The sequence below is a fragment of the Lipotes vexillifer genome, unplaced genomic scaffold, assembly GCF_000442215.2.
Source record: "Lipotes vexillifer unplaced genomic scaffold, Lipotes_vexillifer_v1.1 scaffold153, whole genome shotgun sequence".
Taxonomy (NCBI): Eukaryota; Metazoa; Chordata; class Mammalia; order Artiodactyla; family Lipotidae; genus Lipotes; species Lipotes vexillifer.
In genome coordinates, this window is record NW_006774670.1 from 5,135,759 (window position 1) to 5,152,136 (window position 16,378).

Below are 16,378 nucleotides of genomic sequence, written 5' to 3' on the forward strand. Positions count from 1 at the left end.
GGGGGATTATCTGCATTCCAAACCTTAGTTTACAACAGAAAGGAGGAAAAACACAAAGCATAACCTAAATTCACATTTCTAAATCCATCTGTTCTCTTTCTGGAACTCCTATCATTAATAGAAGAAACTGTATACCAAGAGACAGCCAGTCAAGGAGAACAGGAGAAGTAGGTGGCAAGAGAGCACAAGAGGATAAAAACAGAATAATTCTGCAAATGGGGAACTGAAAAGTCTCTCGCCAGGCCATCTTTATGGCTGTAAGGAAATATAAGTGATTTAAAAAAAACCCAAACAACTAGATATATCAGTTATAAGGAAATACCTCCTTAAAAACAAAACTAACCTCAGAGGAGACACACACCAAAAAAACTACAACTTAGAAGAATGATTTATAATTAGACTATGATTTTGTGTTGGCATCTTTCTACATATCTAGTAGTATTCTACTACTACATCAATAAAAACCCATATTTATCAATAGGCATATTCCCATGTTAACAAGTAATGAAACACAGAACTGTATGTAACATGATAAAGATATCTGATTTTAATTGAAAGGGACTCACTGTATATTCTTATCCACCTCTTTAAGTCTTCTTAGCCAGTATTTAATGAGTAAAACATTAAAGTTCTAATTAGAGTATTAGATTAGGTTAGAAAAATGCCTGTAATGTCAGATAATGCCTCCATTTTTTAATGTTCCTGAACACTCCTGAGACAAACAGAACCTGGCAAACAAATCCTGGCAAAACACTTACCTGGCAAAATACAGCTGCATTAAAAACAGTCTAATACCTGTGTAACCCAAGGGTGTAATTAAATCATAGGAAGGAAACATGCCAATAGAATAAGTAAAGCTTTACTTGTCATGAGCACCCCAAAATGGGCATTCTTTGTACTGCAGTCTTACCAACCTTGAACTGAAACACTGTTTATAAGGTATCATTTAAAACACTCCTATAAGAATACAGTGATACAGTCATTTGCTTTAAAAGTCCATATTGCAGATATATTGGGTTGGCCAAAAAGTTCGTTTGTTCTTTTCCGTTTAGATGGCTCTAGTAAGCACTTAGTTGTCTTTAACTTCATTCGAAACAATTTTTTTAGATTGTATGTGACAGCTCTCATATCAGCGTGCATTTAAAAAAAGACTTATCAAAACTGGTGAACTTCTGTGTAGCCATTTTAATATTGAAGATGGAAGAAAAAAAGCAACAGCTTCGGCATATTATGCTTTATTATTTCAAGAAAGGTAAAAACGACTGAAATGCAAAAAAAGATTTTGTGCAGTGTATGGAGAAGGTGCTGTGACTGATCAAACCTGTCAAAAGTGGTTTGTGAAGTTTCGTGCTGGAGATTTCTCACTGGACGATGCTCCACGGTCGGGTTGATGCTCCAGTTGAAGTTGATAGCGATCAAATTGAAACATTAATTGAGAACAATCAACGTTATACCATGCGGGAGATAGCCGACATACTCAAAATATCCAAATCAAGCACTGAAAATCATCTGCACCAGCTTGGTTATGTTAATCGCTTTGATGTTTGGGTTCTGCGTTAAGTCAAGCAGAAAAAAACCTTCTTGACCATATTTCTGCATTTGAAACGTAATGAAAACGTTCTGTTTTTAAAACAAATTGTGACGGGTAAGGAAAAGTGGATAATGTACAATAATGTGGAACGGAAGAGATGGTGGGGCAAGTGAAATGAACCACCACCAACCACACCAAAGGCCGGTTATCATCCAAAGAAGGTTGGATTGTGTATATGGTGGGATTGCAAGGGAGTCCTCTATTTTAAATAAGCTCCTTCCGGAAAACCAAACAATTAATTCCAACAACTACTGCTCCAAATTAGACCAACTGAAAGCAGCACTTCACGAAAAGCATCCAGAATTAGTCAACAGAAAATGCATAATATTCTATCAGGATAACACAAGACCACATGTTTCTTTGATGACCAGGCAAAAATTGTTACAGCTTGGCTGGGAAGTTCTGATTCATCTGCCGTATTCACCAGACATTGAACCTTCAAATTTCCACTTATTTCAGTCTTTACAAAATTCTCTTAATAGAAAAAAATTTCCATTCCCTGGAAGACTGTAAAAGGCACCTGGAACAGTTCTTTGCTCAAAAAGATAACATGTTTGGGAAGGACTTCCCTGGTGGCGCAGTAGTTAAGAATCCGCCTGCTAATGCAGGGGACGTGGGTTTGAGCCCTGGTCCAGGAAGATTCCACATGCCACAGAGCAACTAAGCCTGCGAGCCACAACTACTGAGCCTGCGAGCCACAACTACTGTGCCCACGTGCCACAACGACTGAAGCCCACACACACACGCCTAGAGCCTGTGCTCCGCAACAGGAGAAGCCACCGCAATGAGAAGCCTGTGCACTGCAATGAAGAGTAACCCCCACTCGCTGCAACTAGAAAAAGCCTGCGCACAGCAATGAAGAACCAACACAGCCAAAAACAAATAAATAAATTTATTTAAAAAAAAGTTTTGGGAAGATGGAAGTATGAATGAAGTTGGCTGAAAAATGACAGAAGGTAGTGGAACAAAAGAGTGGCTACATTGTTCAATAAAATTCTTGGTGAAAATGAAAAACGTGTCTCTTATTTTTACTTAAAAACCAAAGGCACTTTTTGGTCAACCCAATACAATAAAATGCATGAAAATCAGATTTATATTCTTTGTACTGGTACAGCTTAGCAGTTAAATAATCAAAACGTACACAGAACTGGTGAGGCAATAGTAAAGAGTTTGAATTGCTGTTTATGTCCATTTAACCTTAGAAGACATACAAGTTTTTTCTATTTTTATATATATTTTTAACAGAAAAAACTGTACCAATTTAGAAATCAACAAAGGTAAGATAAGAATACAGTCTTATTAAAATTATTAAAAAGCTAAACATGGTAGAATATATTTTCTTTGCAAATCACATAACAGTGCATTCAAATATTTTATTCTTCAGTGGAAAAAGTCTGTGATTATTAGTTTTTCTATAGAACTGTCCTGCTTATAATACCTCTGAAGATGCTTACAAAGTTTTATTTTTAAGTTAATATTTGCACAGGTAATGTACTCTCATACTTTTAAAAGGTAAAAATACAGTGAAGAGTCTCTCTCCCACAGTTTTCTCCTATCCCTCTACCGCCTCCTTGACTGCAAATATAGTGCTTTTTTTAAGGTACCTGAAGGAAACCGACAGGAAGCAGAGCAGATCATGGTACCAAAGAAACAGCACAGGGCCTGGAGCTAATGCCAAGCTTGAATGTGCCTCTGCCACTCTCTGGTCAGCTCCAATACCTGGGAAAACCTCAGTGTCCTCATTTGTAAAAGAAGGATCGACATCAGAGGATTTCTGTGGGTTTAAAATAGTGCCTACCTTCCTTGCAAACTCTCCCCAATATAACCATTGTTATGAATCTGAGATATATTCCTTGGAACCTCTTCTATGCATTTACAAACATTATCCTGACCTACACATACTCTAACATTAACCTGCAAAGGCATCTCTATGGCTTTCACTAACATTTCTCAGATACTTCTAAAATATGTTTCTTCTTTTATTTCTAATTGTTTTTGCATTCTCTGCTGTTTGGGACTTAAACAGTTTGTCCCAGACGTGATGGATTCTCTCTTTTGTCAGTATTATTCCTGTGTTCAACTGTTTTGGCTCTGAATTAATTTTGTCTGAGATTAAGAGTATCACATTCTTTTGGGACAGCTTCCCCTACACCCCTGCTCCTTTTATCACTTATCTATGAGATTTTGTTTTCAGTGTCTGTCTCCCTTGATAAATAACAGCATTGAAAAACTCCAACCTGTCTCCATTAATAAGCAAGTATAATCCACTCACATAACATTTTACTTTATGCCTTCTATTAACTATGCTTCTCTTCTTTCTTCCTGCCTGCCTTCAGCTTACTTGGTTTTTTTCTCTTTTTTTTTTTTTAAATAAACCCTAATTCTCCCCCCCTATTCAAAGGTTCTCAAATGTGCCAGTACTAGGGCATCCGGATATCTGAGAGGCAGTTCTTTGGTTGTTGTGACTGGCTTGTATCCCCCCTAACTTTCAAAGGTCCTGCCACACATGCACTAAGTGAAAAACTTGAGCCTATAATATAATCTAAGTCCATTTCAAAGAAAAACACAAAGTATTTTTTGGATGGTTATACTCGACACAGAATTATTGAGGAATTTAACTGGACTTTCACATTTAAATCAAGGGAAGACTATACTTAGTTTTGTTTATGACTCTACCAAGAATTTGGTGACTTTGAAACTTTACCATTTCAAAAAATCATGTTGCTGGTGGTACTTAAGGCCAGCATAACATACTTGTATGGGTCTGCATTTATAGCTATACATTCATAATGACTTTTCATATTAGAAGGATCTAACTATTTCATCTTGTCTTCTAATGTAGCTGTACCTGCGACCACGCTGTAGTCCTTTTATTTTCTTCAACTCTTTGCTTGTTTTTCTGTTCATATTTATTAATGAAGGACTAGGCTGGGTGAGCAGTTAGGGTATACAGTTTCCTTTATCAAGAAAGCATGTGGGTAGCTATAACCCTGGAATGTCCCTTTATCATTATCCTGGGATCTCCATTCACCATCACCTTGGAAATTACTTTTGCCTCTCTCATATGCTGGATCTACTGCTTTCTACACTCGAAATCTCTTCTTTCTTGGTTTATGCCTACATCTTGGTGAAAAACAGTTCATCCTCTAGTAACCAGCTAAGAAAAGGTACATGAGGTAAAAATTTTGAAGACTCTCCTCCTATTTGATAGTTTGGTTGGATATAGAATGATGGATTGGTAATAATTTCCATTCAGAATTTAAAGTCACTGTGTTAATGCCTTCCAGTTTTGCTGTTGAAAAGTCTAAAGCCATTTAGACACTTGATCCTTTGTATGTGACCTGTATTTTCAGGAATGGCAAGGCAGCCAGAAACGGTAGAACAAAGTGAGCAAACGGAAACCAGTGGAGTGAAGGGGGACAGATCACATAGGGCCACATAAATTTTGTTGTTTTTTTTTTCACTATGAGTGTCATGGGGAACTATTGCAGAATTTTGAGGAAAGGAGGAACATTACCTGACTTATCGGAAATAGATCATTTCAACTCCTGTAGTGAGACTAAGGTTGAAGAAAATGGAGATGGCAAGAGGGTGGAAGCAGGAAAACCAACAAGCAGGCTAATTTCAATAACCTAGGCAAGAGATGATGGTAGGTTAAACCAGGGTGTTTCACTGGAGGTGTGAGAAATGGCTGGATTCTGGATATATACTTTTAAGGTTGAGCCAAAGGGATTTGGTTCTGCATTAGCCATGGGGTTGCAAGAACAGAGTAAAAGATGACACAAAAGCTGTTGCCTGAGCAACCAGAATAATGGAGTGAATAGAGAAGACAGGGAACTCCCTGGCAGTCCAGTGATTAGGACTCGGTGCTTTCACTGCCGTGGCCCGGGTTCAATCCCTGGTCGGGGAACTAAGCCTCATGGCATGGCCAAAAGAAAAAAAAAAAAAAAATAGAGAAGACAGAAGTATAAGGTTGGGGACAAGAAAAGTTCAGTTATGCACACATCAAGTACAAAATGTCTACTATTTGTCCAAATGGAGATGTTGCATCAACAGTTGGATACACAAAAGTCTGGAATTTAGGAGCAGCCGCTTTTTGGCTGGGCTGTTTTGGAGCATGGGTTCGTTCTGGCATTTACATTCCCTTTGATCCTATTCATTTTCCATGCCAGGTTATCCAGTGTGAGCCACATAATATTTTTTTAATATGTCCTTTTCTGCTTAAATCACCTAAAACTTCTATTACTTACAGTGAAGAACCTTAACTGAAATCATTACTAAATCAGGAAAATAAATTAGTTTTAAATTGTGAATGAACAGAACTTTATTAAAATGGAAAGGAACTAATGGTAAAATCTTAACTGCTTCTAAGTTGAATATATCCCTTGGCAAAGCCCATCTATTTCCACAGAACAGGCAAAAGAAAACTGCAACCCAACATACAACTAATGAGCTAACCATAAAAAAATCATTAAAATCCTCAAGTTTCCCCAAATGAGTTTCTCTTCCCTCTGGAATCTTCAATACTGCTATCAGCATGTTATACATAAGGGGATCATCCACCAGTAAGTTATACTGTGTGAAAATATCCATCATACACAAGAAAATTCAATTTTATTACATAAGGTCAAAAATAATACAAATTCCAAATTAGAACTTGAAATTAATGACATGGTATGCTATTACAAAGATGAATTAGATGTCCATTTTTTAAAAAATGAGAATAAATCTCTGCACTGTTATCATACTACAACACAGTATTATTGTATCTATGAGCTTCCCAAGCATGCAGACATCTAAATTCTGGTAGTTATAACTAATATAGAAAAATTATACCCTCAGATAAATTGCTTTTAAAACATAGGCTGGGGCTTCCCTGGTGGTGCAGTGGTTAAGAATCCGCCTGCCAATGCAGGGGACACGGGTTTGAGCCCTGGTCCAGGAAGATCCCACATGCTGCAGAGCAACTAAGCCCATGTGCCACAACTACTGAGCCTGTGCTCTAGAGCCCGTGAGCCACAACTACTGAGCCTGCGTGCTACAACTACTGAAGCCCGTGCACCTAGAACCCGTGCTCCGCAACAAGAGAAGCCACTGTAATGAGAAGGCTGCGCACCGCAACAAAGAGTAGCCCCCGCTTACAGCAACTAGAAAAGCCCGCACGCAGCAACAAACACCCAACGCAGCCCAAAATAAATAAATTTATATAAATAAATAAAATAAAATAAAATATAGGCTGTAGACTTAGAGTTCCATAGGGTAATAAGATAACAGATACTGGGGGAAAAAAGGTCCTATAAAGTATGAGCAGAAGATAATGGATGCATGAGAGGTAGAAAAGCCTAGTATTGATATATTACAAAAGAATACAACGACGTTTAAATGAAAATATTGATAGTTTTTGTTAGATAACCTTTTTCTGATTATAAGATTTATTATCACAGAAAATACAAGAAAGTATAAAAGAGAAGTCTCAGCCCATATTCCAGAATCCAGAGATAACCACTTTTAACATTTCGGTGTACTCTCTTCTAGTCTTTCTTCCTATGCACACATGTATATGAAATGGGTGGGTGTGTGGGTGTATGTGTATGTGTACACAAACGCAAGATCTACTAAACGCCATTTGTACATCTTTTTTTTCATTTCATATAACACACACATCTCCCTTGTTTTAAAATATTTTTCAAAGACAATTATTTTAAACAAGATTTTACCATATGAATTTCCATGATATAACCCCTGTCCTACTAGTCAACATTAAGGTTGCTTATAACTTTTTATTACTATAAATAATGCTACAATAAATAGTATTATTCATAAATCTTTGAATTTCGGAATTTAGAGACCATATTTCTGATGATACTTCTTAGGAAAAATGTTTAGAAACCACTTAAATATCAACAATGTAGATATGATCCAAAAATGCTGCTTGATTCTGAATTTAAATAAAAGAAGAAGAAATACACATGAAATAAAAATTTAAAAGCACAATTCAATTCAAACAAACATCTATCAAACTTTGCCAGCAAGTTTCCTTAATGAATCAAATGAGTTTCTCCTCCCTCTGGAATCTTCAATACTGCTATCAGCATGTTATACATAAGGGGATCATCCATCAGTAATTTATATTGCGTGAAAATATCCATCATACACTAAAAAATGTGGACTTTTAAAAGATCTGTAAAAATCTAAAATCTATTTTCACATAATTATGAAGTATTTCAAACCAAGAATGCTATAAGTAACGTCCCATCATGCATGAATTAATGTGCCCATTAAAAAAAGAAAAAAAAGCTAAACATGGCTTCCTTGACAATCTACTAAAGTAAAGTTAAGTGTACAGGGAATCCTATAAAAGTAGGGCTTAGTTTTAGTCATCTCTTAAAAAGCAGCAGAGCTAATAGAATAAAGCATGTTAAAAAAAAAAAAACTATACTAAGAAATAAGAGATAATAGCCCTTATTAAAAACTAATCTACTGGGAAATTTTACCACAATTAAATTACAAGTCTATTTTTTGTTCCTAATATCAGAGTAATTTGAAAAAAATTTGCCTTATGTTTGATTGAAATAAGACATTAAAAACTATCAGCTCCACCTTCATAAATAAACAGGAGAAAATATTTTTTAAACTCTTCTCAGATTAATCTATTTTTACATCAATTACCAGATATGACATTGCCATTTTATTTCTATACTCACAAGAGTCTGATTTAATTTATAAGTTCTTAGTTTATTTCTATCCCTCTAAGGCATTCTTAAGGATCGTAAGTCCTAGTATATGCTAATTCTCAAAGGAACATCATTCACAATCAATGTACTTCTGATCACTATACACAGACAATGAGTGAGCAGAAAACTTGCTTATTCAAGTATTCCAGCAAATGTTTGTACCTGCCTTTATTAACTGGCCTATAATAATATACCCTGGTACAAGAGTATTTTAAAACAGCAAAATGTTGTTATAATGTATAACATAATAATAATACACAGTTGACCCTTGAACAGCGAAGGGGTTAGGGATGCTAACCCGCCATAGTTGAAAATCCACATGTAACTTATAGTCAGCCTTCAGTAAACGCAATTCCTCCAAATATGCAGTTCTACATCCTTGGATTCAACCAACTGCAGATGGTGTAGTACTGCAGTATTTACTATTGAAAAAAAATCCGCATGTAAGTGGACCCTGAGAGTTCAAACCTATGCTGTTCAAGGGTCAATTGTACTTTACTGTTAATAATGGTCAAATTTTTCCTTTGTATATAAAAAGTATAAAGTACGGTACATAAATAGCCCTGTATTTAAGCTTTAAAAATCTATAAAAACCTACAGTTGAAATCTCACTACACTCAAAGCCTGTTGTTCAGAAATCTGCCTCTGTCAAATAATTGATCTGGATCTGGAAATAAACTATATAGAGATTTTTATTGTCATGCCATTTGTTGGAGTAGGATTTGAACTATATCATAAGAGGAAGTGTGACTTCATAGCAGTTTATCAGGTAAACAAGCTCCGTATAGCCAAAAATTATATGCATTAATACAGAACAGAGGACTTCCCTGGCGGCCCAGTGGTTAAGACTCCACGCTTCAATGCAGGGAGCGTCGGTTCGATCCCTGGTCAGGGAACTAAAATCCCACGTACCACATGGTGTGGCCAACAAAAAAAATACAGAACAGAAAGCCTCTACACAAATGTGTTTCCCACCCATGATGGTGAATTTCGCCAACAAAAATCTACCATAAATAAAGACAGCAATCTGTTTTTATCTCTAATAAAAGAACTGCTGGCAAGCATTTTAACCATTATGACTTAAACCACTGTAGAATTTCAATTATGAAATAATTTTTAGTGCCATCAGATGAAAATCTTCCAATAAACAACATGCTCCCAAAAACAAGACAGAGCGGTACAGTTCAGTTCTGAATAGGACAGTCCTGTTCATCTCACCAGATTGATCAGCCTTCTCATCGCATGTTCATGAGAGCAAACACATTCACAGGGATCGAATCCACCTTCTGCCATGATTACCCAGCTTGATTTAACTTGACTGTTTAAATCTAGGAGGAAGGAAAAAATATCATAAGACTTACTATTCAGAATTACTGTTTCTCTTGAACTATGAAGAATTCATATATGTATAGATTCATAATAGTTTTCTTAAACTAAGTATAGTTCATATTTATTAATGACTTAAATCTATGAATTTATTACTAATCTTATATGAATTATGAATCTATACAAATGATTGGCTACCACTTTACCATCAAACTGATTTCCTGTAAATGCAAATGTCTTCAGATACTCTATACTGGCCCCATCTGTGAAGCTGATGATACTAGAGCCCTACTCTGCTTAATTACCAAATCCTTAAACTTTGTTAGCCCCAGTACTGCTATGGACTGAATGTGTCCCCACTAAAATTCGTATGTTGAAGCCTTAATCCCCAAGGGGATGGTATTTGGAGGTAGGGCCTTTGGGAGGTAATGAGGTCATGAGAGTGGAGCCCTTATAAATGAGATTAGTGCCCTTAAAGAAGCGACTGATATCTCTCTCTCTTCAACATGTGAAGATACAGCAAGAAGGCATCCATCTACAAAGCAGGAAGAGATTCCTCACCAGACACTGAATCTGCCAACACCTTGATCACGGGTCTCCCAGAATCCAGAACTGTGAGAAATAAATGTTTGTTGGTTAAGCCAGAGGTCCCCAACCCCCGGGCTGCAGACGGCTATTGGTACACGCCCCGTTAGGAACCAGGCCACATGGCAGGAGGTGAGTGGCCGGTGAGTGAGCTAAGCTTCATCTGCCGCTCCCCATGGCTCACATTACCACCTGAACCATCCCTCCCCACCCCCCCGTGGAAAAATTATCTTCCATGAAGTTGGTCCCTGGTGCAAAACGGTTGGGGACCGCTGGTTTAGGCCACTCAGTCTGTGTTATTTTACTATAACAGCCTAAGCTGACTATGGCAACTTTGCAGCCTTTATCCTACCAAGAAAGCCCTCTAAAAGAAAAAAATGAGTTATCTAAAATGATACCAATGTGGGGGGCAGGAGGGGCATAAATTTACATGAATGAACATGATAAAAGCCAGGAAACAGCTGGGAAGATTTTGAAAAACAAGAGTAACAAGATGGAGTACTACAGATATTTAAGATGAAATAGGCAATCAATGGAACTCGTAAATTAACTTAAAAGACCTTCATTCATTCAAAAATATTTAGCACCTGTGCTAGGCATTACCAATATAAAAGTGAGCAAAAACTGATACAGTCCTTACCCTAAGGGTGTTCACATTCTAATAGTGGAGACAGATATTAATCTAAATATTTTAAAAATTATAAATGCAAACTTGTAAATGTTATAAAAGATAAATGGATCAAAAGACTGGAGAAAACAACACAAAGAATGAGAGAAAATATTTGCAAATCATATATCTGACAATGACTTAATGTCCAGACTACATAAAGAACCCCTCTAACTCAATAACAAAAGCAACTCAATTTAAAAATGGACAAAGGGGGCTTCCCTGGTGGTGCAGTGGTTGAGAATCCACCTGCCAATGCAGGGGACACGGGTTCGAGCCCTGGTCCAGGAAGATCCCACATGCCACGGAGCAAGTAAGCCCGTGTGCCACAACTACTGAGCCTGCGCTCTACAGCCCGCGAGCCCCAACTACTGAGCTCATGCACCACAACTACTGAAGCCCGCACACCTAGAGCCCGTGCTCTGCAACAAGAGAAGCCACCGCAATGAGAAGCCCGCGCACTGCGACGAACAGTAGTAGCCCCCACTCGCCGCAACCAGAGAAAGCCCGCGGACAGCCAACGAAGACCCAACACAGCCATAAATAAATAATTTAAGACAAAACAAAACACAATGAGATATCACTTCACACCTATTAGGGTGACTTTAATTTTATTTATTTATTTATTTTTGACTTTAATTTTTAAAAAGGAAATAAATAATGTGGAGAAATTAGAAACCTCCTAAATGGCCTTTCAGGAAAACAGTTTGATGGGTCCTGAAGTTAAGCATAAGAATTATCAATGACCCAACAATTCCACTTCTGGGTATTTATCTCCAAAGATTTGAAAACAGGGACTCAAACAGATACTTGTATGCTAAGTGTTCATAACAGCATTATTCACAACAGCCAAAAAGTAGCAACAACTCACATGTCCATTAACTGATGAATGGATAAACAAAATGCAGTATATACATACAATGGAATATTATTCAGTCATAAAAATTAATGAAGTTCTGATACACAGATGAGCCTTGAAAACATTATGCTAAGTGAAATAAGTAGACACAAAAGGACTCATATGATCCCACTTAGATGAAATATCTCGAATAGGCAAATTCATATAGACAAAGTAGAACTGTGGTTGCCGGGACCTGGAGGAGAGCAGAATGGGGAGTTATTTTGCTTAATAAGTAATAACTTAAGAGTTTGGCGTGATAAAGTTTTAGAAACAGATAGTGGAGATAGTTGTACAATGCTGTGAATGTAATGCCACTAAATTACAGACTTTAAAAAATGGTTAAAAAGGTGAAATTTATGTATGCTTTATCACAATAAAAGAAAAATTATTGTGGTTGTCCAGGACTGAGGGGCTTGAGGAGAAATGGGGAGTGACTGCTTAATGGGTACAGGCTTTCCTCTCGAGTGAAGAAAATGTTCTAAAATTGATTATGGTGATGATGGTCACACACTCCATGAATGTACTAAAAACCACTGTAAACGCTGCACTGTGTGGTATGTGAATATCTCAAAAAAGCTGTTACTTAAAAAAAAAAAGATAAAAGGTGCCTATAGAGTATATACAAGTTCTAAACTTATCTAGGGAGTTAGGAAGATTTTACTAAAGAAGTTAATGCTGAGTTGAAAGTGGAAGGATGCACTGGAATACAATAGGGTAAGGTGGAAGTGGAAGGTATGGGGATCTAGGGCTGGAGGCATTCTAGACACAAAGTAAAGAGCAGTGCAAGACCCTGCAGTGAGTAAGAGTATAACCTGATGAAGGAACTGAAAGAAAGCCGCGACGTGCTGGAATTCAGACAGCAATCCAGACAACAAGAAGAGTGGTCTGAAATGAGACCAGAGAGGTCAATGGGCCAGGCCACACACAGCTTTCCAGGCGATGTTCAAGATTAGGGCTTCATCCAAAGATCAACGTGAAGTCCATAAGGTTTAATGCCTGTGTGTTTTTAAAAGATCACCTTGGTCGCACTATGGAAAACTGACAGTAAAGAAGCTAAGGTCAACATAGGGAGCCTAGTCAAAATGCTCCTTCAATAGGTCAGTGATGATGACGTCCATTATAGAAATTTATAGGTTGAGGACAGCACATCAAATCACTGGGGGGGAAGACAAGTTATTCCATAAATTGTATTGGGGAAAGCTGACTCCTTACCCTCATTCCTTATACCAAAACAAATTCTAGATGTATGAGTGATTTTTTTAAATGAGGCCACACACAGAAATAGTCAACTAGAGCAATGGATCAGAAAAGAATGCTAACAAACTGACCCCATGATTTTAGCAGAATGTAGAATGTGTAAAGGCGCTGTTTTATTTATTTTTAGAATATTTATAAAAGTTATTCTTCAAATATTTACTATTGTTATATCTATATACATGTCTTAGATTTTTTATAACAATTTCTTTGAGATAAATCACATACTATACAGTTCAGACACTGAAAGTGTGCTGTTCAATATTTAGTGTATTCACAGAACTGTGCAACCATCACCACAATTTTAGAACATTTCATCACTCCAAAACAAGACCCATACCCATTAGCAATCACTCCTCACTTCCCTCTCTTCCTCCCAGCCCTAGTTAACCACTAACCTGCTTTCTGTCTCCATGAATTTGCCTATTACAAACAATCCATATAAATGGAATCATATATGTTCCTTTGTTATTTGAATCTTTTAAGCAAGAATTACTTATTTGTTATTTATGGACAAGAAAATTAAAGTCATTTATTCCAGAAAACATGACTTCAAAGGACTACTGTGTTGTACATATGACACAGGTGTAATAATCTGAAATATAGTTTTCTGTGAGAGATTATATATCCAAAGGTTTGATTTTATACATATTGTCACTCTGAAAAATTTCCTAGTTTACTGTCTGAAATTTCTTAGTAAAAATCAGAGCGAAAATCTTCAGCTATGTTTCTAAAATGGTGCTATTTTAAACCATGGACTATTTAGAATTTAGAATATGATAAAGGTGCCATCTTAAACCATAACTATTCAGAAATGGTGGAACAGTTGTCTATTTTTTTAAACTAAAGTATGATGCATATAAAAGGACTGGAAGAAAATACATCAAACTTAATGAGTGGTTAGCTCTGGGGGAGAGAATATAATTTGGGGGACAGACATTCATTTTGTCAATTTTTAAACATTTCTTATAATGACTATGTACTTATATATTAAAACTTTTAAAATATGGAAAAAATTTAATGAAAAAAGTCACAAATGTATAAACTACAAGAAGGCCACTGGGATACATGTAGAAGAATATAAATCCAAGAACCTATAAAGGATCAATCATTCTGACAGCCAAAAATGATATCCAGTTTCTACAAGCCAAAAATATACTGTAAAATAAAAAGACAAAGGACTTAAAAAAAAAAACTTCAACACATATCAGGGTTAATTTCCTTAATTTACAGATAACTGAAAAATCAATATGAAAACAGCAATCTAACAGAAAAAACGGAGCAAAGAGCATGTTCACAGGAAAACAGAGCCAATAAGCAAATACAAAATGGAAGAAGTGCAAATCTAAACATCACTTTTATCAGAAAATTGGAAAATTTATGTAGATAACTTAGATATCCATATCCAAATAAGCATGCAAAATTTTTGTATAAGAATGGTCACTGCAACACTTTTTATAAGAGCAAAAAATGGTAATTCTAAGTGTTTATTTATGTAGCTCTAATTAAATAAATAATAGTATGAGTACCTGAAATCCTATACAGCTGTTGAAAAGAATGAGTCAAATTTCTATGTGATGATTTGGGGAAACATCCAAGATACACTGAGGTGAAATCTAGTTGCAGAACAGTCAGGGAGATCCTACTTCCCATCTAATATCTTCTTGCCTGAGTTAAGGGCAGGTGGGATTGGAAGGGGAAGGAAGTGGAGTTGCAGGCAACCTAAGCTGGAGAGTTTTACTCTCCAGAAGGTAGGAAATACCAAACACAAACTCTGACTACTTCACGGTTTTGTCTGAGGCCACTCTGTGTCCACACTTTTTTTTAAATTGATAAGCCTTCATGTTAGACAACTGACTGTACATATCCAACACATAAAACCCTGAAAAAATATATAATTTACCCTTATATGTAGATAAAGTTCACCCCTGAAAGTCTTTCTCAATTGTTTGTTCAAACTGTCCATAAGGAAACAAGGGCTCAGACTGTGCTGGGTGTGGACATATGCAAGTGTCCACTTACAGATACTGGTCCTTCCTCCCTCTCAATGCCTTGCCAGGCCAATAAAATGCTGGTTGAAATTAAAAGATACAGTCCTAAGTTTTTTTTAAATAAAATACAAGTACTAAAATGCCCAATGTCTATCCAGTTCTATAGCCCCTGTTCTATAGTACATAGCAAAGTACTAGCAAACTGACTTTTATAAAGGAAGACTTGTTTTTATCACCCATAAAAATTGTAAAACAGCTATTTTAAGTCTCTTTTTAATCCATTTGACTTACAAAATTAGATTCCACCACTACCACCGCCCTCCCCCCCCCAAAAAAAAAACACAGCTTGGAGGCAGGAACCTATTTTAGTCATCACTCTCCCCCTACCCCCGCCCTCCCCCCCCCAAAAAAAAAACACAGCTTGGAGGCAGGAACCTATTTTAGTCATCACTCTGTCTCTAAACACCTCCCTCGTTGCTTAAGCCATAGCAATGAATAAATATTTTTGAATTTTGGACAATGTTTATTTTCTCTGTATCTATATATGCCAGGAACATGTATATCAGCTAGAATTTAAAGTATATGTTGGTCTTAATTAGCCTTCAGTAAAATGAGAAAACACATTTATAAACAGGACATTGCTCAATAGTGCTATGCTTCTGTGGAACTTTCTGCATGTAAACTTGAGAGGTTTTAAGTACTATACAGTTTTCAGTTAATAGTTTCCACTTTAAAATTACTTTAAAAAAAAAACAGAATGGAAAGTCCTCTTTTGGCTTGGACCTCAGAGCAAGTGTCAATGCACACCACCAGCTAATCACTAAAGCAAAGAACTCACCCAATCCCACCCCACATTTAAATCCTTTGGTGTCCAAAGACATTAAGAAGCTGCTCTATCCTGAGTAAGACAAAACTGGGTTACTGAGTCAGAATTCTGGTAAATCAGCCTAGAAGAGGCTTTCGATAGTAACTTAAAACAATGCTTTTGCTTTTCATGTTTCAGAGGAGTTATTCACCTCCTCAATATATATCCCTAATGTGAGAACAATGCTAAATAATGCCAAAGACATGGGTCTGACCCTTGAAGACAACCAGCTTTATTCCAATTGGTCACAAAAGGCCTAAGTCATAAAAATAAGAATAGTGCACTGAAAAAGTTCAAAATAATCCTGGAGAGGAGAGAGGGAAGTAAATACAGGCATAGAAGAAATAAAACTGGCCATGAGTTGATAATTATTGAAGTTGAGTGATAGGTACAGGAGAGCTTTTATACATTTCTACTTTTTTCTGTTTTAAGATTTTCCATAGTAAGTATTTAACTTATCAGTA

At 36.6% G+C, this 16,378-nt stretch overlaps 1 protein-coding gene across 1 annotated transcript in view; it reads right to left on the reverse strand.

Annotated features, from left to right (window-relative positions):
- The window catches only part of SMIM14 (small integral membrane protein 14), a 61,411-nt gene that overhangs the window by 25,807 nt on the left and 19,226 nt on the right, over positions 1–16,378 (reverse strand). Inside the window, exon 2 of the mRNA XM_007449424.1 lies at positions 9,544–9,653. Within this exon, the coding sequence (XP_007449486.1) occupies positions 9,544–9,618 (75 nt within the window). The 5' untranslated portion in view covers positions 9,619–9,653. The remainder of the gene's footprint in view (positions 1–9,543; positions 9,654–16,378) is intronic.